Here is a 26,399-nt window from a genome sequence, read left to right on the forward strand (position 1 = left end):
AAGCCCCGAATATTTCCAGGTCCAGGAAACGTCCCTGCCCGCAACCATACTTGCCAACCTTGAGACCAAAGAAATCGGGAGCATTTCAAAATGCAAATGGGGGGGGGGGGGGGGGGTTGCTAGTGGATCGCTGGAGCTGTTAGATTAACGCCGGAGCTGTTAGATTAACATTAACATGCTTATTGGCAGGAGCTCCAACAAGCCGTTTAGGACAGAGTGAATACACATACTATCTACAGAGATGCTGTATGAGAAACTAATGTGATTTTGGAACATTGAACAATGTCAATCTATTCTAGTATACCTCAACAATGGAATTATGATCAGTGGAAATGGCCATGTCATGGGACCTTTAATGTGTTCCTATGTGATGATATGTTACTTTTATCATGGGTTCGTTTCTTGCTGTAAAGTACTACATAAATGAGATTCTTTTAGTATAATATATTCAAAATAAACTGGTTTGATTATTTAAAAATAACAGACTGTGAATTTATTGAAATCATTTTATTCTGAAAGACACAACCGGAAATGGAGTCTCGATATTTTACCTTGACACAGCCTGGTTTATTTTCTATGTTAACACAGTGAACGAGGGAAAAAACAGTATCGTAGAAACGTAGACTGGAGTTAAACAGGAGTCGCATGTAAACTGTGTGTATGGCCTGTGATAGTGACATTTACTCCATAGATTTTGGAGGTGTGTGTGTAGAAAGCATTTATTAAGGTGGTCCCCCTGTCAAGCGCCAATTATTTATCGGGAAATATAACAGTTAAAAGGAGAGAGGACACAGAGCAGTCCTTGCCGGCTGAGGAGAGCTGTCACTTTATCTGTGTGTGTGTGTGCATGTGTGTGTGTGGAGAGGGATTACCAGTACGCGCGTGATGCGGAGCGCAGTTTTGGTGATGCATTCAGTCGGGAGACGTGCGTCGGGGAGCAGTGAGCGTCAATCCGGACATTCAGCGGCAGATTACCCACAGTAGCAGGGGAAGGGGATCCAGCCGGTTCGGGACCACCGTCTCTGCAAATCACAGGATTTCGACTCATTTTGTGTTTTATTTCTTTTTTTGATGAATGCTCTGTTGGTGCAGAGTCAACGTCAAAGATGCGCACCGCTGAACAAAGGATTTAGGGGAAAACGATCGAAAATCTCTGTGACAGTTTAATCCTGACACGAGGGTGCCTCTGAGAACAACAGACACGGGCTAAATAGTGGGGTTGATCTGCTTTCAAAGCTGAAGCAGGAGGAATCATCTGGGCTGACTGCGAACGAGTCCATGTGGATGGCAGAATACGCAAACACAGCGAGCGGAGCTCATTCCGAAATGTGACATTTTTACCCTCCCAGTCTCCAATCAAACCTGACAACCGTGCATCTGCCTTCGTTCCCGATCGGATTTGTTTACATCGATTAAGGTACGTGCTGTTCACCATAGGACATTGACTAATGAGAATGGGGGGTGTGCGAGTGACATCCTTGTGGAGATGCGTGTGCGTGTTATATTCAGGGCTATTTTGTCTGAACCCACGGGAGATCTCGGTGTATTTGAAAGCCGGTTTGTGTTGCAATAAGCCTGTTTCGAGGCTTATTACCACTGAGGTCGAAGTTTAATCACTGCCTGGGGAGAAAGGCGATGTCGATGCACCAAATGCATAAAACGCAGTATTGTAGGCATACATGTAAATCCACGCAAAGGGCATGCTGCAGAAATGTAAATGTACAGAAAGGGCATGGAACATATGGTGCTGACCTCAAAGGGCAAAGCCATGTTAAGCTTTACTAAAGACATGGATGACTTTGACCTGTGTGATGTTTAAGGCCTGGCTGGCTGTGGTACATCTTTCTCACGAGGATAAAAACGTTTGTCTCTTTTGAGAGCTGTGCCTCCATTGTCACACCACAATGAATTGGGATATTTGGGGAGTGTCAATCACTTGTGCATTCTTTATTTTAGAGGTTAGATGTCATTCTTTATATTTGGATCCCACACACCTCAGTAACAATGGTCTTACTGAGGCTCCCTCAAACAAACACACTCTTCTGGAACCCCCAGTGACCCTCACATGGGGCCAGTATTGTTAAGAGAGGGGGGTGTGCTGAAAGATGAGTAAAGAAAAAAGAGCATTCTCCAAATGTGTGTTTGCATTGGGCTGTTCCTTAGGTCAGCTAAAACCAAGGGTGTCCTCTTTATTAGACGTGTCCCTCCCACAATGGCGTCATAAACAAACAGCTTGTTGTCTAACTGGGAAGAAATTGACACTTAAATGGCCACTTGAGTCCAATTAGACTAAGGAAGTTTGTTTGGAAATTGAAGTCAATGCATGGATTGACTCTGTGGGTCAATAGATAGATGATACATGAGCCTGGAGCACTGTCAGTGTTTCAGTATTTGTGTACTCTGAAAGCTCCCAGGCCTATTTTGGAGCGTTCTGTTTACCATCATTAATCAATATTCAGTGGAGTGGAGCTTTTTATTTTCAGGCTCAGCTTACATAAGTTAGTTGCTCAGCTTACATAAGTTAGTTGCGTCCTCATGGGAAAAGAGGATGCCACACACAGTATCTCCTCGAGGGGTGTGTGTGTGTGTGTGTGTGTGTGTGTGTGTGTGTGTGTGTGTGTGTGTGTGTGTGTGTGTGTGTGTGTGTGTGTGTGTGTGTGTGTGTGTGTGTGTGTGTGTGTGTGTGTGTGTGTGTGTGTGTGTGTGTGTGTGTGTGTGTGTGTGTGTGTGTGCGCGCGCGTGCAGCCTCTTCCCAGGACACAACTGAGTATGAGCTGGATGTTCATACATGGAAACCTCTGCTTCTCCTTTCATATGAGCATTTGTGTTCATGCATTCACCCCTCCTCCCCTCTCTCTCACACACACACACACACACACACACACACACACACACACACACACACACACACACACACACACACACACACACACACACACACACACACACACACACACACACACACACACACACACACACACACACAAACACAGGGATACGCACTCACACGCGCGCGCTCCAGACACAAGGCTCGCTCCAATTCACCCTTTGCACATCCGCCTGTTCCTTGTTTCTCCTGCTCCTCTGATTACTATCTCGCTCTCTAACCAACTCGGATCTCTCTGGGCTCCTGTGATCAACCCCCCTAATTCACCCCATCACTTTATCTAAAATAGAACATGCCTATTAGCGTCACATAAAAGCAGAACACATGATGCTGTGGGTTTGTGGCTCTTTTTCAGGGGGCCTATTTAGGTATGGGATGCCTTCACATCAAACCATTGGTTGTTGATGTAGGAAGCAGAAAAGGGGGCAGAGGGAGGGGTGTAAGGCGCTGCCGCTGTTAATTGTTAAGTCAATTTGCATATGGTCTTGCTGTGGGCCCAGTCACATGGTAATGAGCCCTAATTAGGATGGCCGGGAGTGTCTGAAGAGGCTGGGGGAAATACTTCCATTGCCAGTTTGTTCATGCTGATACCCAAGGGGCCAGTGCAGTCAATGGAATACCCCTTCTTCAGTCTTGCCATTCAACATGCCTTTCTCTTAGCCCTACTGTCATCCAAAAGTATTTTTATTCCTAAAACTTCTCCTCCCTAACTTCTTTTCAATATTTTAACACACTCATACGTCATGCTTTGACTTCTACAGTTTCGCCCCCCCCCCTCCTTCTTCTTCTGCATAAACTTTTTTCCTGCCTTTTATCTGGGATTGGTGATGTTTCTCTGGAGGATGACAGATGTGGGGAGGAAACAAAGTCGGATCAGATAATGCGATGTCATACATGGTTAATGTATTTAATGTGTAGAATTACATCGGACGAGTCTCCGGTGTTAAGCTAAATGCAGTCATTTATTTGTTCTAGAATAACATATCAAAGTTGCTGCATGTGTGTTATGAAGTATTTATACACAGGAACCTTGTATTGCTCGTCATTTATTTGTTCTAGAATAACATATCAAAGTTGCTGCATGTGTGTTATGAAGTATTTATACACAGGAACCTTGTATTGCTCTGAAGCTGTGATGTCAAGTCAGTTTATTTCCGCAAACTTGACCCATATATCTTTCTCAGTATATTCCAACGTTGATGTATTTGGACTTTATTTTGACATTTTCCGCTCGAAAGATCCCACTCAATGTGAAGCTCCTAGCGAAGGCCATTTCTGGAAAGTCACAAATTCAGCGATTACAAAAACCATGTGTCCTATCAGTGTACTCAAGGGAGCAACAGAAAGCCTATCTGTTATGGATGAGCATCCTAGCTAAGAGTATGTCTCTTTTTCCAACAGAGCTTCTCTAAAACTCCAGGGAGGGTACGTTTTACATGCTAACTTGGTGACGTCAGAAACACGCATAGGGAGAGATTTGCCTGCTAACCATCTGGTCAAAGAGATATGAAACAGTGAAGAAGAAAGACAAGCATAAGTTACATCAAGGATCTCAGATATAAAACAGTCATGTCTTTATTATAAGTAAATCTCATACAGTGAGTCAAAACATCCAGACGGCCTGGGTTAAGTTAACATGACTGATATCTGAGGCCTTATGTAATCCCAGCCGCTGTCAAATGTAAATGTATGTGCTCTCAGAAAGGGAAAGGTCTGTTAGTGTTAGAGAAGAGGATGCAGAGTCTCTAATGGCGTCACTAGCAAGCAGATGCCAGCACAGGTCCTGAAAATGACCTGCTCACCTCAACAGCTGTGTTCCCAGCCACACTCCTACACACTCGTGCCGACTAAGCACACACACTCTCTTCATCTGTAGTCTGAATTAAACAACAGTAGAAGAAAAAGGTGAATTGAAGCGAGTCGTCAGAATGCAATAATCCTCCCAATTATCACCATGGTAATTAGAAAGCATCTGCTTGTGTGCTATGTCTGATAATTATAGGAGGTAATTGTACAGGATGGCTCACTAAACCCCCTTCCCATCCCTACCTATCCAGCCTGGAGCAGATTTGAAGGACTGCAGTGCTGCACATTTGCAATCTCACGCCTGTATTCCTGTTGTGTGTGTAACAGGAACGCATGCTGCATACTTGTCACATTCTGCCTTGTGTGAGAATGGGGTGGCTTCACAAACAGATGCATACATGCAACCTAGCAGAATGTTATATTTACATGCAAATTGAGCCAGCACACATAGGCATTATCCCAGCCTGTGTATGTGACACGTGCAGCACGAGTGCATGCAACCCCGCTACTTGCAGAAGAGTACCAAACTAAGATGGACTTCTGGGTGCCAGCAGGCTGCTTGGCACTGAGGAAGATGATGCCTGAGAAACAGCAGCCATGCAGCAGAGCTGGCAGGAGCTGGATCCTTCCCCACTTACATAAGATACACAGCAAGAATAGAGGCAAGGGTGAGTGAGGGAGGGAGGGAGGGAGGGAGGAGGAAGGGGCACAAGGAGGGAAGAAGGAGAAGCCAAAATGGAAGGAAGAGGGTGTGTTTTGCATTTTAAACGGTGGTGGGGTGAAAGAAGAGGGAAAATGTGGAAATAGGAGGCGTGTGAGGCACATCTTTCACAGCAAATCTTCAAATGTAGCAGAGAGATGAGACCGCGATGGCTGCTCCAGAGGAGAGGTGGCATTGAAATCCGGGCAGAATAGAAGATTTTAAATGGAGGGGAGGACAGAAATGGCTGCATGGAGAGGGACTGACGGAGAGAGAAACATGTCTAGAAAGATGGGAGGCAGGATGAGACGGCGGCCGCATCCTCTGTGCTGCACAAAGCGGAAGGCCAGGGGCTCTTTCTCTCGCTCTCTTTCCAGATGACTCATATTAATAGGGAAGAGGATTCAAGTGTGTGTGGCATGTGTACTGTAGGTGTGTTATGTACTGTGTGTCATGCATGTCTTTAAGATGTGTTAGTGTGCGTGTGGCCCTCTGTGTGCATCCTTCAGCTCACCAGTCTGCCAAGTCCCACTCAAAGAGCAACCAAGAGGAGGAGCAGTCTGCACGACTTGTTGAGGTTGAGAGAGTCTTTGTCTCCTTTCCCTTTTGTTTTCCTGTTATTTAGAGATAGGGCGCAACTATGGCAATCAGGAGAAAAACAACATGACATTCATCAGGATGAGTGTGTCTGCTTTTGGGCCCTTGTGCTGTTCTGAAAGTAAGAGTAAAGAATGTGAAAAGCTCTGTGTTTTTGTGTGTGCGTGTGTTTTGGTGACTCATCCCTTTATAAGAGCTGATTGATGTTAATGTGGACCAATAATAACCAGCGGCAGTGGGCTGATGTAAAAAGGCGGAAAGCAGATGACTGGAAAGAACAGGCTGAAACAACGGAAGGAAACGAAGGAGCGAATAATTTTTGTAATGAGGTTTGAGGTGGAAGAGTTTGTTAATCCCTGAAGGATACATGAAAGCTCAAAACACATGAATATGCAAAAAACACAGATGTATACACACATTCATCTCACTGTTATGCCCCCTGGAGTCTCACAGATATGAATAATGATTCTTCCCAAGTTGAAAACAATCGCTGCCCTAAAAATATATGTTTAATTTGAATATTAGGACGGATGCATCAAAAGCATGTAAATAAAATGAGTTCCAGCGATGCAGGAAATTGGGATAGAAAATTGCCGTAGCCCATCTGTGAACATATATTATCCAAGATATCTTTATGGTTTATTGCACTATTGTAATAAACCACTTTGGTTAAAAGCCTCAGCTAAATGCTATGTAATGTAATATAAAAGATAAGAGTTAACTCGCTTATCATGTTATATTAAGTTATTTAAAAACAAGAGAGGCCGACGGTACAGCTCTTTTACTCGATGCAGAGTGTGACAGTTATATAATCAACATATTATTACAGTTTGAGTTGGTTGAGCTTATTTGAAAGAATACAGGACTGCAACACATTTGTATTGAAGTTATGGATCCGTATCCAGATACTTTTCACAATTTAGTCATTAATTGTCTGGTTTGTGTAACTTCAGAAAATCTATAATTGCCATTAGCATCAAGTGGTACCTTTTTTAAATGCTTTTTTTGTCTAACCAACTGTCAAAAACCTCAACATTTTTCAGACTTTTATCCCTTAAGACACACAATGCAATAAATCCTTCCCTTTGAAAAGTTGGAGAACTAGGAATGTAATACATTTTGTTTTAAATGACGATACATTTGTTCAAGTAAGTCGTTTCTTTTGTTTCCCTTCATCTTTACATTCCTAACTGTTGGGCAGTGTCATCTATGACAATGTATGCTCAACCTTGATTGGTAAAGAGACTTGTAGCTGTTTCTGTTAACAGTAGAAAACTGACAAATCATACAATCAAAAGCAGGTGGTCTTAGTACACTTGCTGCAAAGTCACCAGAATTCCTTTTCACATGTGTCCCTATTTTCCTCATGATGAAATAAATCAGAGTGTCTAGGGGCCTGTTGCTTTCTCACTGTCTGGCCCATTTAGTTAACTACATGCTGGAAGGACTGTGTGACCTGTATCTCTGGCTGGTGTGTATTTAAATCTACCTATCCCCTGCCGTCTCGACCATGTAACTCTCCCTGACTTACTGGGAGAGGGAGAGTGACGCCTGGGATTTCCAGTGTCCTTAATGTGCTATGTAAATACTGTACCACAAATAAATATTGTGGCACAGTCTATTTGTGGACCCCAGGAGATTTTTAATGTCAAAACTAGACCTGAAATGAACAATCCAAAGTAGAGCTCCAAGCATAAATCAACTAGAAAAGTGTGTGTGTTCTTTGTAAGAGCAGATTGTTTGACGTACTTGTGTATGAGTCAACTTGGAAAGTATTTCTGAAAGCTTAGCGATGTAGTGGCGAGACAGTTGACAGTAACCTGGCAAAATGATGTGTGTGCGGCTCCAATCGGGGCTTCAAGCACTGCTCAACCTCTCAAAAAACACAGCTTGTCAGGTGAAACAGCAGCACTGATCATCCCAGCACAGACCTCAATGAAAATAGGGAATGTGTAGTTGTGTGGCTGTTTCTGTCTGACAGTTGTGATGAATAAAGGAATAAGCAGACTGAGACAGCATTGATTTCGCTCACTGAGTGCTGCTGTTTTTTTGCACCGGGACACAAAAAAAGTACAGAAGTGTTTTTTCTTGTGCTTGAGGCGCTGTGTATTTGTGTGCAGTGTATTATGCGCTGTCTCACGCCTTGCTGCATGCCCTGAGATCTCTGATAGTGAGTAGAACTGCTTGTACACACCACTTCCCTCCTCTGTATCTTGTTTTCTGTTCATAAAAATATGCATGATGCTGCTGCTTCCCTGTCAGTGTCCGAGCTGGACAAATAATACATCTGCAATACATCTACATCTCTTCAGAAGCACTGCAGGTGCTCGGACACAACCTCACTTCTCTGTGAAGGAACTGAAGGCATCTTATCTAGGCTTCATTTCTGACATTGTTTATTTCAACAAAAAAAGTTGAAAGCTTTCAAATGACAGGATTATCGGATACAACTCAGGATGTGTGTGCGTGTGTGTGTGTGTGTGTGTGTTTCTGTGTGTGTGCTCGTGTGAGTGTTTGTGTGTGTGTGTGTGTGTGTGTGTGTGTGTGTGTGTGTGTGTGTGTGTGTGTGTGTGTGTGTGTGTGTGTGTGTGTGTGTGTGTGTGTGTGTGTGTGTGTGTGTGTGTGTGTATAGCCTTCCACCCTGCATTAAGTCTATTGTTTACCTTCTTGAACCCAGCTGTGGCTGATTGTCTGCATTGTCACTCACATGCAGATGATTACTGTGGGAATGACTGACTGCTCAGCTCTGTCACATTTATAACCAGAATGACTCATTGTCTTTCACTTTCCCCTCTTGTTTCTCCTCTCTCCTTCTTGGTCTCCCTCTATCTTCTGGTCTCTCAGAGATGGCGTTCCTCCCGGTCCTCCTCCTGCTTCTTCTGACTGTCGCCCAGCGTGCCATCGGTCAGGACTCGGAGGACTCTGAGGCTCTCCCAACAGGCTGCGGCTGGGGCCTTGTTCGTCCATACACCCTCCTCTGTGACCTGGACTCCATGTGGGGTGTGGCGGTGGAGGCAGTGGCTGCTGGGGGGGTGCTGACGGCCTTCTTGCTAGCCCTGATCCTGCTGTGCCGCTTACACACCATCGGTGAAGCTGAAAAGCGCAGCGGCGTCGGGCCCATCCTCCTGCTGCTGCTCGGCATCCTGGGCTTGTTCGGCCTGAGCTTTGCTTACCTGATCGAGCAGGACGAGTCTTTATGTTTGATCCAAAGGGCCCTGTGGGGTGTCCTGTTCGCCCTCTGCTTCTCCTGCTTGCTGGTGCAGGGCGTCCGCTTGCGCAGGATTGGCCTTGAGCGTCGGAGCCCTGGCGGCTGCGCCCTAACAGGCCTCGCTCTGGGTTTGAGCGCCGTGCAGGGCATCATCGCCGCCGAGTGGCTACTTCTCACGGTGCTAAGGGAGGGACGACCTGCCTGTGAGTACCTGCCGATGGACTTCTCTTTAGCCTGCAGCTACGTGTTAGCCCTTCTTCTGGCCGCGCTCACTGCCTCCTGCCTGGCCCTGTGTGGGAAGACAAGTCAGTGGCGCTGCAATGCCATCTGGCTGGTGGTGACCTGCCTGCTGTCGCTGCTGCTGTGGGTGGCCTGGGTGGGCTTCTATCTGCACGGCATTGAATGGCTGGGTAGGTCCCCAGAGTGGAATGACCCGGCCCTGGCCATTGCTCTGGTTGCTCAGGGCTGGCTGCTGCTCATCTTCCACGCCATTCCTGAAGCCCACATCTGCCTGAGATCCCCTCCACAGCCCACTGCACCAGATTACTTTGACACCTCCCAGAACTCAACACGAATGAGAGAGACCAGCTTCGACGAAGACATCCCGCTCTCTCACAGGCAGTTTGTGGAGAACCAAGGCTACGGATACAGCGATGAGAACGCTGCAGGTACAGTACAATCCAATATATCTGAGAGAGGACAGGTGTAATATGTGCAGACAGGCTGTAGGTTGAATGTAGGCCAACATGAGTAATAGAACACCAGAACATTTCTGCATGCGTGGCTAGAAAAGATACAGGAGGAAGAGTTTGTGGTGCAGGGTTACACAGCAAGTGTCTCTTTTTTCAAGTGAGTCGCACTAAGTTATCTCTGTTCACCTCTACCTCTGTTCCATGCCAGGCTTGAGGACTGCGGGTCCCGCAGGTCCACACAACAGCAACACGGGACCCAGGCCCAGCGCTCCTTTCCGCAGCAATGTCTACCAGCCCACCGAGATGACCATGATCCTGAACGGGGGAGCGGTGAGTACATCCTCCCAGTCTCAGGTACACGCCGCTTACACGCCGCTCTCTCATTCGACCACGCCGACACGACTGCATGCACATTTGTGCGTTCCAGACCGTACTTCATTGCACAGGAATGAGGGAGAGGTGTGAGTATGTGTGTGTGTGTGTGTGTGTGTGTGTGTGTGTGTGTGTGTGTGTGTGTGTGTGTGTGTGTGTGTGTGTGTGTGTGTGTGTGTGTGTGTGTGTGTGTGTGTGTGTGTGTGTGTGTGTGTGTGTGTGTGTTTCGGATGCATGGCCATGCACCTGCGTTTGATGGATTTTGTGAGCACAAGCATGGACGGTTTCGTCACACATGGTCACTCGTCTGACATTGAATTGTGTGTGGGTGAGTGTGAGAGAGGTTCCATTTGTGTGTCAACAAGCCACATTGCTGTCTGTCCACGGAGTGATGCGACTGTGAGCCGGCCTGTCACACTCTTCGGTATGCAGTATGAATGGGCGCTAAGACTGGCACAGATGAACTTATTTCTAGTCACGGTATAATAAATGAAGGACAACAGCAGAACACACCACTGATGGATAACAATGCTGAAGCAACACTCTCTCTTGACTCAAAGGTCATTTGAAGCCACTATTTATAGAGATTGCATTTAAGCATCTAAAGGGAGCACAAAGACTTTTCCTCGAGATGCTTTGCATAAAATGTCATTTTGTTCATTCATTCTAAAGTCTATTTAACTCTATAGCAGCATGCTTTCTACTAAAAGGGAAGTGCTCTGCATAAGGCATAACATATATTTAATGAGAAATCCAGCTTTTAAAGTAGCAATTTAAAAGTCTAATAGACATTTAAAAGATTGAAGCACATAATAAAATGGAAGAGAGTGTAGGATCCAAGTGCACGGTGAATAAAAGTCTAATCTTGTTACATTGAGTTAACTGAACAGTTCTGAGAAATATGCTTATTTGCTTTATAGCAGAGGGTTAGATGACGAGATAAATACCTAGCTTGGCACAAAAGTAGCTTTAAACAGCAAGCCCAGCTCTGTCCACAAGTAACAATAAACACCTAGCACACACAGTTTCTGGTCTTTGTGCTGAGCTAAGCTTAGCTAACCAGCTGTTTATATTCAGCATACTAACATGAAGAGAGGTGTGGGTCTTCTTATCTATTAATTAGCCTAAACCGAGTTTGTAGGAAAGTATGTGTGGAAGCATGAGTAAAATGTGCGTGCATGTGTGGGTTAAGATGCATATGTGATTGTGAATAGGTAATCCAAATATTGTTTCATTTACAAGCTGAATGTTTCCCTCCACAGGTGCCCTCTGCCCCTCCTACCTACACGGGGAGGCAGCTGTGGTGAGTGAGAGGATCCGAAAGAAGATATTTGGTAGAAAATGAAGAGGAGGATGGAGAGGGTGAGGAGGGAAGGGTCCTGGATGAAGGCCCCGACTGGTTGAATTGGATTCCTACAGGGCCCTTTCCCTCTGACTTAAACACTGACTGCGTGCCATTTTACTGTTGTATGAGTGTGTGTGTGAGACTGAGAAATAGCAGGGTATGGAGGACAGAGCCGAAGCTCTTCTAGCACACAAATCTCCATAGAAGGGTTCAGAAACTTGAAATGTGGCAGGAAGTAGCAAAACGCACGCCGACTTAGATTTGAAAATATCGACATGCAGTATTATTTTTCCTTGATTTGCTCTACTGAGACTATACAGCACTGTAAGCATCCTTGAAAAACTGTGAAATCTAGCACCTTTTCCTGCTCTCTCTCTCTCTCTCTCTCTCTCTCTCTCTCTCTCTCCCTGTCAGTCAGGATATCTCAAAATGCTGACGTGGAAACATTTGGCTCTGTCCTCCATTCATCCACAGTGTAGGTTAAGACAGAGCACATGGGCAACTGTACAGCTCGAGCACCACCCGCTTTCAAATAATTTCGCCTCTTTGGGTGTGTGTGTGGAGTATACGAGAGGAACAAGAGTGTGTGTATTCCCTACATCTCAACTCCACCGCTCTGATGAACCTCCCCTCTCCAGGCTGTTATCCTTCAGTGAACACTTCTTCTTCTTCCTCCTTCTCTATCTCCGTTTTCCGGTTTCACTGCACTGTCTGTGAATACAACACGTAACTCTTCTAACCTTGCCTCATCCTCCCACCTGCATGGACACTTTGCCAAATGTGAAACAAACTGTAAAGCCCGAACACAAGCTCACGGCTAAAGCAGCCCGAAGCACCTGAACAGAGGGGGACGCAAGCCGCTTCTGAACTGTGTCACATGGAGTAGCGTGGATTCTGATTGGGCGAGGAGGGCGTCAGTCATTGGTGGGGAGGCACTGCTTCCTGAATCTAGGTCAGAGTGCTGTGTGCTGCTCTCCCACATCTCCGGTGGCCACTGGCGCTTTTGAACCAGCCAGGAGAAACTGTCACTTTATATTAGCAGGAAACGGAGCGAGGAAGTGAAGCGTTGCCCTGTACTTAATCTCCTCTATCTGTGTTGATGTGTGCGTATGTGTGATTTTATGAGTGTCCGGGTTTGGCAGGGGGGGGATTTCAAGAAGTCAAGGTTGCTTTCTGGTGCTAAATATCCCTCCACACAACATCCCAGTGTGGCACAAAAGTACAGGAAGAACAACACTGATGCAGATGTCAAACATTTCAGTGACTGGGGATACATGGAGCTGGTGTGTGGAGATATCCTAGAGCCTTAGAAAGATCAGGTTTACAGTTCAAGGTAGAAAGAGAGAGATATCAAATATAAGAGGAGGAAGAAGGGGGATGGGAGCGAGGAGGAAGGAGATAGCAAGGGCGGTCCGAGGGGAGTTTATGCGACAGTGCAAGATCTGTGTGAGAAAATGGCTCCCTGGTCTGACTGTGTGTGTTTGTGTGTGAAGTGCGGGCGACCATGCTGCTCTGCTCTATGTGGTAGTCTTCTTTATCTGGTGAAGCGTCTCCTCCTCCTCCTCCTCCTCCTCCTCCTCCTGTCTCCCTGTGGTCGGCTATAGTTCGAGTGTAGCCCCGTGCCAAGAAGGACTCTGGTTTCACCGGAGTCTTCGTTTCACGCCCTTTCCTTCATCACGACACCGGCTCTCTCTCTTCACCAGAGACGCTGTGTACATAGTAGTGCTGCAAAGCTTTGCTTGCTTGTTTACTTTTTCTTTTCATTACATTATAACTGTAGCCTAAGTTTAGACACCAGTGTCGTACGACCCCTGGAGAACTGACTACTGCAAACTTTTTTTATCTGAGGTATTTTTTTAAAAACTGCTTTGCTTAGTTGTTCATACATTTGGTTGTTGTTTCACTATGCTTTGGTTTCTCTCTTGCTGGTGTCTTTTTAAAAGCTAGCATTTTGGAAATGTTTTGCCATAAAATAGATATGCTTTATTTTTTGTTGAATTAATGTTCATGGAAATGATGAGTTGTCTTATAAAAGGGATTTATGTCAGTTGTACCTCCTGCAATATTCTCAGTCAAGTCCTCTCTTCACTGTAACAGTTACAGGGATATAAACATACTTCTTTTCATTTTTTTTTAGAAAAATGACTATGGCTGTGAATATTTTTGGCACTTCATGCAGTAAACCATGACTTATTCTGCGATATGAATATGTTGAGGATAATCAATAAAAAAAAGGGTGCTGAACATTTGGTGACCCTTGGTGTCACAGTAGATCAACCCTCGACTAGGAAAAGCCAAAGGGTACACCCCAGACTGCTGCTGTAGGCTAGGTCTTACCCACTGGCTATTCTAAAATGGGATTGGTCCCAGCAGGCCAGCTCCATGCCCAAAGAGAGCGTGTCCTGCTCCTTCAGGCTCTGTTCGGGCCCACCCTGCGTCTTAGCTCATGAAGAAGAACTATCCTCAGGGTTCTGGATGGTCAGCAGTAACAAGATAAAACACCATCAACATTAAGAGCGGAGGGGGGAGGTGTTAGTTCTTGTTGTTTTCACTCAATGTGGAGTACAAAAAAACAAAAAAAAACAATAATACCATGTGACTTTGTAGATTTTGCACTTGTCGACTACCTATCTGTGCATGCTTATCACCATTTCTACATGTAAGACCTTTCTCAGACGTACTTTTGAATACTAACTCTATTTATGTAAAGGTCATGTGACAGCAATCATAATTTCAGTGTATATCAGATGACACATTTAATGTCTGTGCTTTCTTAAACACTAAAGAGAGCTGGCTCTTGAGAAGCAAAAAGATTAAAGTCAGGGGAAATGGTCCAAAATAGTATGATTCCCCAAAAAGGAACAAAATGCCATCTCTACTGGACCTAATAATAACTTCCTTGTTAGTTTGAAGTCTAGAGGGGGGAAAAAAGAGAATCTTCTGACTGGTATCGTCTCTGTGTTTAAAATCAAATAGACTGTGGTGAAATTTGCACAAAAACCTCTATGTTAAGTTTGTCATCCCTGGGGAGCCCACTGAACACTCATCCTGGGTTTGACTTGTCCTTGCCTGTCCTCTCCTGATTTGTCTTGCCTTCAGACTGTTCCAGCGAGGCAGCTGACAGGGGTGATATTGGTTTTCACAGCTGTGACTGTGCGGTGACGCAGCATGCCTATGTATAGAACTTGATTCCTCTAATTAGAAGAAAAAAAACAGTTAACTCTTGTTTCTGTAATTGAATCAGGAAAAAAATAAGTTCAATAAAAGTGTCATGTTTGTAGTTAACTTTTAACTGGCTGTTGTGTTTTTTTTTCTTTTCCAGGTGTTTATGTGTTGCCATATGATCATTATGAACAGTGTGGAAAAAGAGCTATAATGAGAGTGATACAGTAGACAAATCGTCACATATTTGTTTTTTCTAACGAAATCCAAAAGCATTTTTTTGCTAAAGATGTGTTATTTATGTTATAAAAAGAAGAAGATGGTCAATGAATTTGGCAGTGCTCCATGTTGGATAAAAAAACCATTTTATTTATTTATTTATTTTTAAATCAAAACCCCCATACATTAATGAAACATCCAAACAAAAGTCCTTTTAAGATTAAAAAAAATATATGTCATCGTTTAATATTTAAGGGATAAGTCATGTATTTATGAAATACTTTTACTTTTACTAACAGTTAGAGCTTAAATGAGAAAGTTGAAACCACTGTCAACAAGTCGAATGCTATCAAAATTCAATAATATAAGTAATAAAATATCACTGACTCTCAGTATACAGTAAGTAATAAACACATTTCCCTAAAAAATGTCAAACGTTTTCTTTGAAGCTGCCATAATAAATATGTTTCATATGAGCCAGTTGAAATGTGAGAGGAGAGAGAATCATCGCCTGAATCTGCAGCTCTCCTCCGCTTAACAGTGAGGTCTAGTTCGTTGTTTAGCTGTCTGGGGCACAACTTTAATGTTTTTAGTTTATAATAATAGAGAAAAGGCAGGTATCGATTGTCAAGGCAGTCATATTTTCTTCTGTCATCCAACAACTGATTAGTTGAATAATCTTTGCAGCTCTAATCAGTGTATACATTTTAAGCCCACTCAGGAATACACTGTGTGTAATTACGTTTCATTCTACGCTTCCACCTAAAGCCAGAAATGGCAGCCCGGAGCCAGTTGTTTCCAGGCTCTGACAGCCTGGTGCCCGATCCCTCCTGCTGCTGTGTGATCCAGTTTCAGTCGGGCAAAGTGCTGCCAGACTCTTTGGAGCTGGCTGCACTATCAGATATCCCCAGAATGAAATGGACTGTTTTATCACTTTACCCAGAGGCAGCTGTCTCCCAGGCATCCACATACCTGCAGAGGGAGATACATGACCCTCTTCATGCCTCGGTGTGAGGCGGTGTGCATCAGTGACTGGGATGGTCAGGAAATCCGTCCATCAGGAAGTCGCCGCCTCGCTGCTCTGCAGAGACACTGGAGGGGAAGCCACGAGTATCCTCTCAGGTGCGTGATGGAAATATGCCAGGAGTGCACTTTGTTCACTCATCAGATTATAACGTCTCCTCCTGACGTGTCAAAAAATGCCTTTTAAGTTGCCATGAAGGAGACACGCAGTCTTTTTCATCCTGAATCTTTATTCTAATCGGATTTCATGAACTTTCCATGGCTCATATGTGACATTTAAGATGGCGTTTGAATGCTACTAGGGATTAAAAAAAAGGTCTGCTAAAGGTGATGGCGTCATCAGTGGCGAAATGCTAAACGTTTAACCTTTAGCTACATCTAGAAAAACAAATAAACTAAACTAATTCAAACGAGAGGTGTTAGAGGTGTGTCAGGAGATAAAAAAAACAGGGCAATTATTGCTTGTGAAACAGTAAGGACTATCTGCTCTGTACGATAACTGTCAATCGCCCACACTCTTTTTTTATTCTCTGTTTCCCTGACAGGGTCATTTCCTTTCCTGATAAACAGGATAGAAAAGTGCTGCTCTAAACGCTGACTCACCTTTCACTCTGGCCTCAATTCCTGGCTTGAATGGAAACGCTATGACTTCTTTTGTGCAGTTATATTTATTGCAAATGAAAAAGGAAATGACAAGTCAAGGAAATAAATGTGATTATCTTCCAGTGAGCTATCAGCTAGAGGTGCTGGGACACAATATGAAGTCTGTTACGAGAGACTTCTCTCCCGACCGTAATAATATATGAACCGTACTACATGTGGTTCATCTGTTAAAACAACTTGTGAGTGGAAGTGATCCATCGAAAAGGCAATGAAAGCAATCAACTAATTAGACACATACCTCTGACCATAAATCCCTGCAAAGCGTGTCCAATTGGTTACAGTCGTTTTTTAATGGCTTGTTTCAATGATCACTTCGCTCGGTTTGACGTCAGCCTAACAGAGGTTTATAGCTTTTAATCACCAGGAAAGCCTTGTTCACGGAGCTAATCATTTCAGTTAACAATGCCACCAGTCCATGTTGTTCATGTTTCTAGTTAAAGGGAGGTGCAGTTAGGGATTTTTCACCATGCATGGATACAGCCAGGAAATCGGTCACTGTTGAGGAGGCCATCTTCTCCGCACCGCGCAGGCTGGGGGTCAGCCACTCGATACCGTCAGGGGTCATCTGGGGGGTGGGGGTGTGGACCACGGTGCTCTGCGGGGTGGGGGAAACCACCTGGATGGACACATCTGAGTCGCCGGGCTGGGGTCTTCCCGGAAGATTTGTCATTGCAGAGCCAACTGGAGACAAAGAAGAAATGCATCTTTAAAGGTTCCATAAACTAAACTCAGACAAACATCATATATGCATTGTAAAGACACAGTGGAGCAATGGCTACCTGTGTGTGGGGTATTTTGAGTTCTTGTGCTTTGTTTACATTGACGTTGTGAGTGTGCAGCCCATAAGAAGAGTGCATGCGAGTCTCTCGAAGTTCCCAACTGGTCGCGCTAATGGCCACGGCTTAATAGCATCATGAATTGTTAACACCACTATTTTTAGAAATCTAATTCTACTGTAAGCCTCTTTTCTTTATTAAGTACAATACTCTGGTGTGTGAAGGCATAACACATATTAGTAAAATGTAATTGGAACATTAATATAACTGTAATTTTATTATTATTAACATTAAAGGTCACCTATTATACAAAATCCACTTTTTCATGTCTTGTATACATAAACATGTGTCCCCACTGTGTAAAGAGATTCTGAAAGTTTCAGGAAAAAAGATTCTCTCACTTTTTGTCCTGATCCATTTATATAAAAACCTGTCTGGAAATGAGCTGATCAGATTTTAGCCACTTTATGATGTCATAAAGGTTTTTTGTCTTATGTAACCCCCCCCCGCCTTATCACCTGAATGTCCTCCTAGAGCACCATTGTGGTTTTTTTAACCAAATATCTCTCAGAGGGGCGTGGGGAGTGGCTCCTTATTTTCAAGTAACAGACCCAGAATCAGCACTTTTGAAACAGGGCTGAAACAGAGGGGATTATGGGATGCTACAATGATCTGTTTGGTATTTTGAGCAAAACACTTCAGAGACATGTGTTGTATATATCTGAGACTTCTAATATATTGATGAAAAATAGTTTAATAGGGGACCTTTAAATTATTACTTTTACCAAGAGGTAAAAGGGGGATTTCAGAGGCTGGCTAAATACTATGCTAGCTAACAATTATGTTAGCTTGGACTGATGGTACGTCAAGCTTCAAGTCAAGGACAGTCATTCATTGATTCATGAGCTGTTGAGAGCTGCACCTGCCCAATGAGCCGTGACCTCCGACCTTGAGGTCTCACCATGTGTCTGCTCTCTGGGTTACTTTGCTCTTTCCCCCCTTTTGTTTTCCTCTCCGTCTCTGACTAATTCTGATTACAGGCTGTGAAATGTGAAATGACAGAAGAGGTATCGCTTGCTGGTTTCCTCGGGTCAAATGAGACGAGTGCAGCTGTTGTAGCTATATCGACTTAAAGAGCATCTATACAGTAGGGGGGGCTCCCCTAAATAATTCTCTCACTCACTCACCCCCCATGTACCACAGCCTCCGTCCCAATCATGGGTCATATCATCTGTCAGTGCTGAGGGGTAGTGCTTGCATCATTACAAACAACAGCAGGCGAAACCAGCAAACCAACTGCAACTTCAGCACCAAACTCCTCCGCTAGCTCACACATTTCTATTTCTTTCTCTCATCCATTTCAGACTCTGTTGAAGGGATCAGCTCTGTTCACGACGGTCTGGGCAGACTCTCTTTTCAACTCATACATTCTCTTACAAACACAAACATCCCCAGGCCCCCTGCAAAAATGTAAGGTCAGCAGTAGTGGTGCAGCAGGACATAGCTCAGTAAGCGGCAGCAGCACAGCGCGGCAGAGCAGAGAGCGCCTTTGTTGTGAGGAATGTGTCAGCGTGGAAGAAACCTGTGTTTATGGTGGTGTCATTGTTTGCGGGTGACAAAAACAGAGGTGCTGATAGCGACACATGGCGTTAGTGTGCAGGTTGGAGTGTCTGTTCATCATCGTCTATACTGTACGCACACTCATTTGAAGCACCCTTAATAAATATTTTTGGAGTCATATAACAACTTTAGTGTGAACGTTGTTTCTGGTAGTGGCAAACTCTCAAAGTATTAACACCAGAGTACAGTCCCACTCGGTTTACATCACAATTCCTCATACAACTGGTCGTGTGATTTCTTACAACTATTACCTTATATTGTTATTTTTTGTGCATTCCCATTCTCGAGCGTTGCAGTGCAGTGCAGAGTTTTGGCAGCAATACTACTTGGTCAGATAAACAAAAAGATCAGGGTTTGGGTTTAAACAAGTATGTTTGGAACATAACTTACCTATCGGAAATTAATTAAGTTTCTATGTCATGTAACAAAGGTAAGATAAAACAAGTTTACAACTCTACATGAAGTTTGTTGTTTTTCAATATGTGTGTTGGTTTGTATGGCCCACAACTTTGCTGTTTGAGTCACTCTGCTCCCTCTCATAGTGTAATTGCTCGGCTGGAGAAAGTTCCACTTGCTAACTAGTTTTCATGCACTTTTAGAACACATGGCGTTACATTGTTACAATAGATGACATGTGTGGAAAACATGTTAGCAATGCTAAAGCTAGCATTATATGCTTATACAGTATATTCATGTTTAAGAGGTATAATGCTGACCATTTGCTAATTAGCACAAACCACAGCTGAGGGAAATGTCATTCCTTTTGCAGGTGTTAGTCATAAATCAAACCTCATTGTGGTGCTTGAGGCAAAACATTTAATCACAATCCATCCAATAGTTGTTGAGATATTTCCAAGTGTTTGACCCACAATGCCATCCTTCGAGCTAAAATCAGTATCAAAACAGTATCTGTTAACCTCAAGAATCAGGAGGAGGACTTTCTGATGGCAATCATGGGCACAGAGTACCAAAGTGTGTGTGTGTGTGTGTGTGTGTGTGTGTGTGTGTGTGTGTGTGTGTGTGTGTGTGTGTGTGTGTGTGTGTGTGTGTGTGTGTGTGTGTGTATTCAAGGTTAAAGATAAATCACTCCTCAAACTGGACATGGGCCTGCATTCTCAGCTGCTCTGCTTTGTCCTTCATGTGTGCATACAGCACACACACACACACACCCACACACACACACACCCACACACCCACACACACACACACCCACACACCCACACACACACACACACACACACACACACACACACACACACACACACACACACACACACACACACACACACACACACACACACACACACACACACACACACACACACACACACACACCTCTGTCTTCATCTTTATCCCTCTTTGCTCTGTCTGTATCTCCTCTAATTCTTCACATGTACTGTATCCTCTATCTCTCCATCACTCACACACACCCTGCGCCCTGCAGACATTTGCTTTTCTCTACTTCACTTTCAATCTTCTCAGTCTTTCTGCGACTCACTCTCCCCGTCTCCTTCTTATTCTCTGCTCTCATTCTCTCTCTCTGTGTCATGCTCTCCTTATCGCTCTGCTTTAACTCCAAAGTCTCGTGTGGATGAATACTGTATCTGCTGTTTATACGTGCGAGTGCTTGAGACTGTACTGTGCACCAGCTGATGTTTGTGTATACTGTGTATACTGTGTATAGTGTGTATACTGTGTATAGTGTGTATAGTGTGTATAGTGTGTATAGTGCTGTATGGGGTAATATCCATGGCTTTAAAGCCTGTCTGTGTGGATTCTGACGTGTTCTGGCATCCTGCCTGCCTATCACCAGCTGTTTGGCACCATGAGAAAATAAAAGATCAATAGTATTGTGTTGCCTCGTATTGCTCTTACCTCGGCTCTCTCGTTGGGCCCAGAACTGCGCGACAGTTTTGGCGATGTCACGGTTCTCTCTCAGTTCTTTCTGCCACTGGCGCAGCTCCTGCACATCTGGACGTGACCTAATCTATAACAAACAAAACAACAAATTGACATAAGCAAACTTTGCCAATAAGTTAATTAGGCTAATCAGTGTGAGTAAGCTGACAGTGTTTTCCATTCGAAGTGTTAGTTAGTTGATCAATCCTTCTGTTCCTGTATGGAGGTTAAAGTGGCTCATTTACTGTGAATGTGGACACCACAACCTACACCCTCCATCATGTTCAAAAATACACATGGTAATGACAACTACAATACAAACGAGCAACTCTTAAATCATGTTGGTTTCTTTCAGTTCACACAAAGCAAAGTGAAGGGTGAATGTAAAAGATATAATTATATATTTGTGTTGTAAATCTGATATTGGGACGGCACTACTATGTACTTTGCTATTTTCAGGTCACATCTGCGCAGCAGACCCTAACTAACCCTAACTTCAGATCATACTGTTCACAAAAAATAGTAGGGGTAAAAAACGTAAACATGATATGCTCAGCCATCATTTCAGTTGTCAGCTTATATCAGGAAACAGAATCAGAAACAACTTTAAATTCCTTTTCAAAAATCATCTTTTTAAAGAAGCTTTTATACAGACTTATGTCTTGTTTTCTACAATATGTATAATTGTCTTTTTATCTTGTGTTTTTTAATCTTTTGTATTTATACTTTTGTTTGCCTGCTTTTCATAATTCTATTTGTAAAATGTTTTAATCCTTATTCTCCAATGGGAGTTCCCATGCTTTGGGGAAACCCCTGTAGTTGTTGTGTTTGTTTGGACACTGCTGGCTTAAACAGACTTACTGCGTTAGATTTCCCAGAAGAGTTTGCTTTCCTTTCTTTATCTCCTCTACTTACAACCATTCCTCCCAGTAACTCTGCTTCTTCCCTCTCCTCTTCAGTACCCAGGTGGACTTCTTCGTCTCCATATACTCAACGTGACACTATCTCTCAAACCAACACCTTATTTTCCTCTGATTCTTCAGTTAACAGTGCAACAAAACAGGAAGATTAAATGTGGTCTCTTAAACATAAGATCTCTAGCATCTAAAGCAATACTGGTAAATGATTTAATATCAGATTATAATATTGATATATGCTGTCTCACTGAAACTTGGTTGAGACATGAAGAATATGTCAGCATAAATGAGGCCACTCCACCCAGCCATATCAATACTCATATTGCCCGAGGCACGGGCCGAGGAGGTGGAGTTGCAGCAATCTTTGACTCAAGTTTACTTATCAATACTAAACAAAAATTAAATTATACCTCCTTTGAAAGCCTCATTTTCAGTCTTACGCATCCGACCTGGAAAACTTTGCAGCCAATCTTATTTGTTACAGTGTACCGTGCACCAGGTCCTTATTCAGAATTCTTATCAGAATTCTCTGAGTTTTTATCAGCTTTGGTACTTAAAACAGATAAAGTAATTATCGTAGGTGACTTTAATATTCATGTTGACGATGATAAAAATAGCCTTACTGTTGCATTTAACTCTATATTAGATTCTGTTGGTTTCTGTCAGAGTGTAAATAAACCAACCCACTGCTATAATCACACTCTTGACCTTGTTCTGACTTATGGTATTGAAATTGAGCAACTATTAGTCGAACCGCATAATCCTGCTTTATCCGACCATTTCTTAGTAACTTTTGAAGTACTGTTACTAGACTACAAAGCATTAGCCAAAAGCTCCTGCAGCAGAAACCTATCTGTTAGTGCTATAGCCAAATTTAAGGAAGAGATTCCACCAATACTTAACTCGATAGCATGTCTGCATGTAGGGGAGGAAACTTATACAAAATGTACACCACCCCAAATTGATCATGTTGTTGATAGTGCTACAGATGCGCTGCGAATAAAATTAGACTCTGTTGCTCCTTTGAAAAAGAAGAAAATAAAACAACATAGATTAGCTCCATGGCATAATGCCGAAACCCGCAAAATAAAGCAAAAGTCGAGACAACTTGAAAGGATATGGCGTTCCACTAAACTTGAAGAATCTCGTTTAATTTGGCATATTACTCTCAATGAATATAAGAAAGCACTGCGTAAAGCGAGAGCAGCATACTACTCTTCATTAATAGATGAGAATAAGAATAATGCAAGATTTCTTTTCAGCACTGTAGCCAGGCTGACAGAGAGCCACAGCTCGACTGAGCCTTCTATTCCCATAGCACTCAGTAGCAATGATTTTATGTGCTTTTTTAACGATAAAATTGTTACTCTTAGAAACAAAATCAATGACCTCTTGCCTTTGACCAGTATAGTGTTATCAACAGCTCCCGGAAACGTAAGTTCTAATAATATTACACTAGATAGTAAACTAGAATGCTTTTCAGCCATAAACCTTGAACAATTAAATTCAATGATTCTCTCTTCTAAACCATCAACGTGTATCTTAGACCCGATTCCAACTAAGCTGTTAAAAGAAGTTTTTCCATTAATTAGCACTTCTTTATTAAATATTATGAATATGTCTTTATTATCAGGCTATGTTCCAAAATCATTCAAAGTAGCAGTGATAAAACCGCTTCTTAAAAAGCACAACCTCGATCCAGAGGTTTTAGCCAACTATAGACCTATTTCTAATCTTCCGTTCCTCTCAAAAATTCTTGAGAAAGCAGTCGCAAAACAGCTGTGTGATTACTTAAGAAACTATGATTTATTTGAAGATTTTCAGTCTGGCTTTAGAACACAACATAGCACAGAGACAGCTCTGGTTAAAGTCACAAATGACATTCTAATAGCCTCTGACAAGGGACTTGTCTCTATTCTTGTCTTACTCGATCTTAGTGCTGCATTTGATACTATCGACCATGATATCCTATTGCAAAGACTAGAGCACTTAGTTGGCATACAGGGAACTGCTTTAGGCTGGTTTAGGTCTTATCTATCTGAACGCTCTCAGTTTGTACGTGTCAACGATGAATCTTCCATGCAAACCAAAGTTAGCCATGGAGTGCCACAGGGCTCAGTGCTTGGACCTATTTTGTTCACCCTATATATGCTTCCGTTAGGCAATATTATAAGGAATCATTCTGTAAACTTTCATTGTTATGCGGATGATACTCAACTATATTTATCAATCAAGCCTGATGAAATTAATCATCTAAATAAAATTCAAGACTGCCTCAAGGACTTAAAAACGTGGATGACCTTAAATTTTTTGATGTTAAACACGACCAAAACTGAAGTTATTTTACTTGGCCCGAAGAATCTACGAAACAAATTATCTAAAGATATATTAACTATGGATGGCATTAATTTGGCCTCCAGTGAGACTGTAAGGAATCTTGGTGTTATATTTGATCAGGATTTATCCTTTAACGCCCACATAAAATCAATTTCAAGGACCGCCTACTTCCATCTACGTAACATTGCAAAAATCAGGCATATCTTGCCTCAAAACGATGCAGAGAAACTAGTCCATGCATTTGTTACTTCAAGGCTGGATTATTGTAACTCCTTATTATCAGGGTGTACCAAGAAGTCAGTCAAGTCGCTTCAGCTGATTCAAAATGCTGCAGCTCGTGTACTAACCAGAGTTAGGAAAAGGGACCACATTACTCCTGTTCTGGCTGCCTTACACTGGCTCCCTATAGAACACAGGATAGAATTTAAAATTCTTCTTCTCGCCTACAAAGCCCTTAATGGGCAGGCGCCATCTTACCTTAAAGAACTCATTATACCCTATTGTCCTACTAGGGCATTGCGTTCCAAGAATGCAGGGTTGTTGGTTGTTCCTAGAGTCTCTAAAAGTACAATGGGAGCCAGAGCCTTTTCTTATCAAGCTCCACTTTTGTGGAATCAGCTTCCAGTTTGTGTTCGGACGGCAGACACCCTATCCGTTTTTAAGAGTGCGCTTAAGACCTTCCTTTTTGATAAAGCTTATAGTTAGGGCTGATTAGATTCAGCCCCTAGTTTTGCTGATATAGGCTTAGTTTGTCGGGGGACATCTTACTTCTTCCTTCTCTCTGTCTATACCTGTGTACTCTCATGTTCCGATTAACCCAGCTTCCCCAAATTTCTTTCTTTTTGGTGTCTATATACGCCGGGATCCGGAGTCATGGATGATCCTGCGGTCCTGTGTCATGGATTGCGAGTCCTGGATCTTGAGTCGTGGCTGCGGTCCTGGATCATAAGTCCTGGATGGATATCCTCGTGGATTCATCTTCTTATTATACACACATGCATTTCAAAACATTTGGACTACCTATGTTGCAAATGTATTATCTTTTCAATTTACACACGGCATCTATTGCACGTCTGTCCGTCCTGGGAGAGGGATCCCTCCTCTGTTGCTCTCCCTGAGGTTTCTCCCATTTTTCCCTTTAAACTGTGGGGTTTTCTCTGGAAGTTTTTCCTTGTACGATGTGAGGGTCTAAGGACAGAGGGTGTCGTATTGTCATACTGATATTCTGTACAAACTGTGAAGTCCACTGAGACAAATGTAACATTTGTGATATTGGGCTATATAAATAAACATTGATTGATTGATTGATTGAGTTATATCTCTCTCGTCTCCCCTCTGTTTTTCTCTCCCATCTTGTTTTCTCAATTACTCCTATCTTTCCATTTTGCTGCTTGAATGGACACAATGTTGATGCTATTAGCAGTGAGCATGAAAGTGGGCCTGTTATATAAGCCTGTCGATGGGTTCAGGAATGGGTAAGACGAGTGGGCTCCAACAGTTCATTCACCGGGTGTCACAGTGCCGCAGCAGCCCCTCTGCTGATGGGAGCGAACCATAGACATGGAAATGAAGGGTGAGGGTCAGGACGGGTGGGGGTTGGAGTCTGTCGTGTTTGTTTCTGTGTGGCCATTTCTACTCTGTCAGTCTTCCTCTGTGCCCTGCAGAAACCATGTACCTCCATTTCTTCTTCTGTTGCTGTCAGCTACTGAACCATGGAACATTTTCACAGCGAGAGTCCCCAGGACATAACGATTTGCAATGTGCCACACAAACAAAGACAACATTTAAAAAGTCAACGTTCTTAGAAAGCTGACTTTTCAAATACATGCTTTCTACACAAGTTTGCCAGTTTCCTTGTGATGGCACGAGACAAAAAACTGAGTGCTTGAGCGTTTGAAGCCTACGCATGCATCAGTACAGCTGATTACACCAAATGTATTTATTTTCTAATGTATTCTTCCTGGTTTGAAGCATTCATTAATCTACCATAATACAGTATCGTGTTGCTATGATGATCAACATCGCTGCACACAACACTGATGCTTGTATGCTTGTATGGTTTGGGATCAGAGTGATTTGAACAAATTGTAAAGCATTGCAAGCCTGCCTGCATAACCACACAAAAACACATGTGTTGATGACACAAAAGCAAAAAACGCTAAAAATAGGGACTCCA

The 26,399-nt window shown here is 43.2% G+C and overlaps 2 protein-coding genes across 5 annotated transcripts in view; one reads left to right on the forward strand and one right to left on the reverse strand.

Moving 5' to 3' along the window:
* The first annotated feature begins 604 nt into the window (after positions 1-604).
* gprc5ba (G protein-coupled receptor, class C, group 5, member Ba) lies at positions 605-14,899 on the forward strand. 2 transcript variants are annotated; one of them, XM_079643888.1, is made up of 4 exons: positions 605-1,417; positions 8,835-9,866; positions 10,099-10,244; positions 11,525-14,899. In XM_079643888.1, the coding sequence occupies exons 2-4, from the start codon at positions 8,837-8,839 to the stop codon at positions 11,567-11,569; spliced, it is 1,221 nt and encodes a 406-aa protein (XP_079500014.1). In that variant the 5' UTR covers positions 605-1,417; positions 8,835-8,836; the 3' UTR covers positions 11,570-14,899. The 2 variants fall into 2 exon arrangements, with proteins under 2 accessions (XP_079500014.1, XP_079500015.1); XM_079643889.1 differs by having other exon boundaries at positions 606-1,417; positions 10,099-10,220.
* The window catches only part of iqck (IQ motif containing K), a 19,019-nt gene continuing 6,849 nt past the window's right edge, over positions 14,230-26,399 (reverse strand). The window contains exons 8-10 of one of the 3 annotated variants that reach the window (XR_013801484.1): positions 20,946-21,057; positions 16,615-17,355; positions 14,230-16,172 (exon numbers count right to left, since the gene is read on the reverse strand). Coding sequence is in view for 2 of the 3 variants with exons in the window: in XM_079643891.1 (XP_079500017.1) it covers positions 17,105-17,355; positions 20,946-21,057 (363 nt within the window). In the remaining variant the exon portion in view is untranslated. Of the gene's footprint in view, positions 17,356-19,321; positions 19,393-20,945; positions 21,058-26,399 lie in introns of all 3 variants that reach the window. The other 2 variants (XM_079643892.1, XM_079643891.1) reach the window with 2 other exon arrangements.

The sequence above is a fragment of the Notothenia rossii genome (assembly GCF_949606895.1).
Source record: "Notothenia rossii genome assembly, chromosome: 8".
NCBI classification, from domain to species: domain Eukaryota; kingdom Metazoa; phylum Chordata; class Actinopteri; order Perciformes; family Nototheniidae; genus Notothenia; species Notothenia rossii.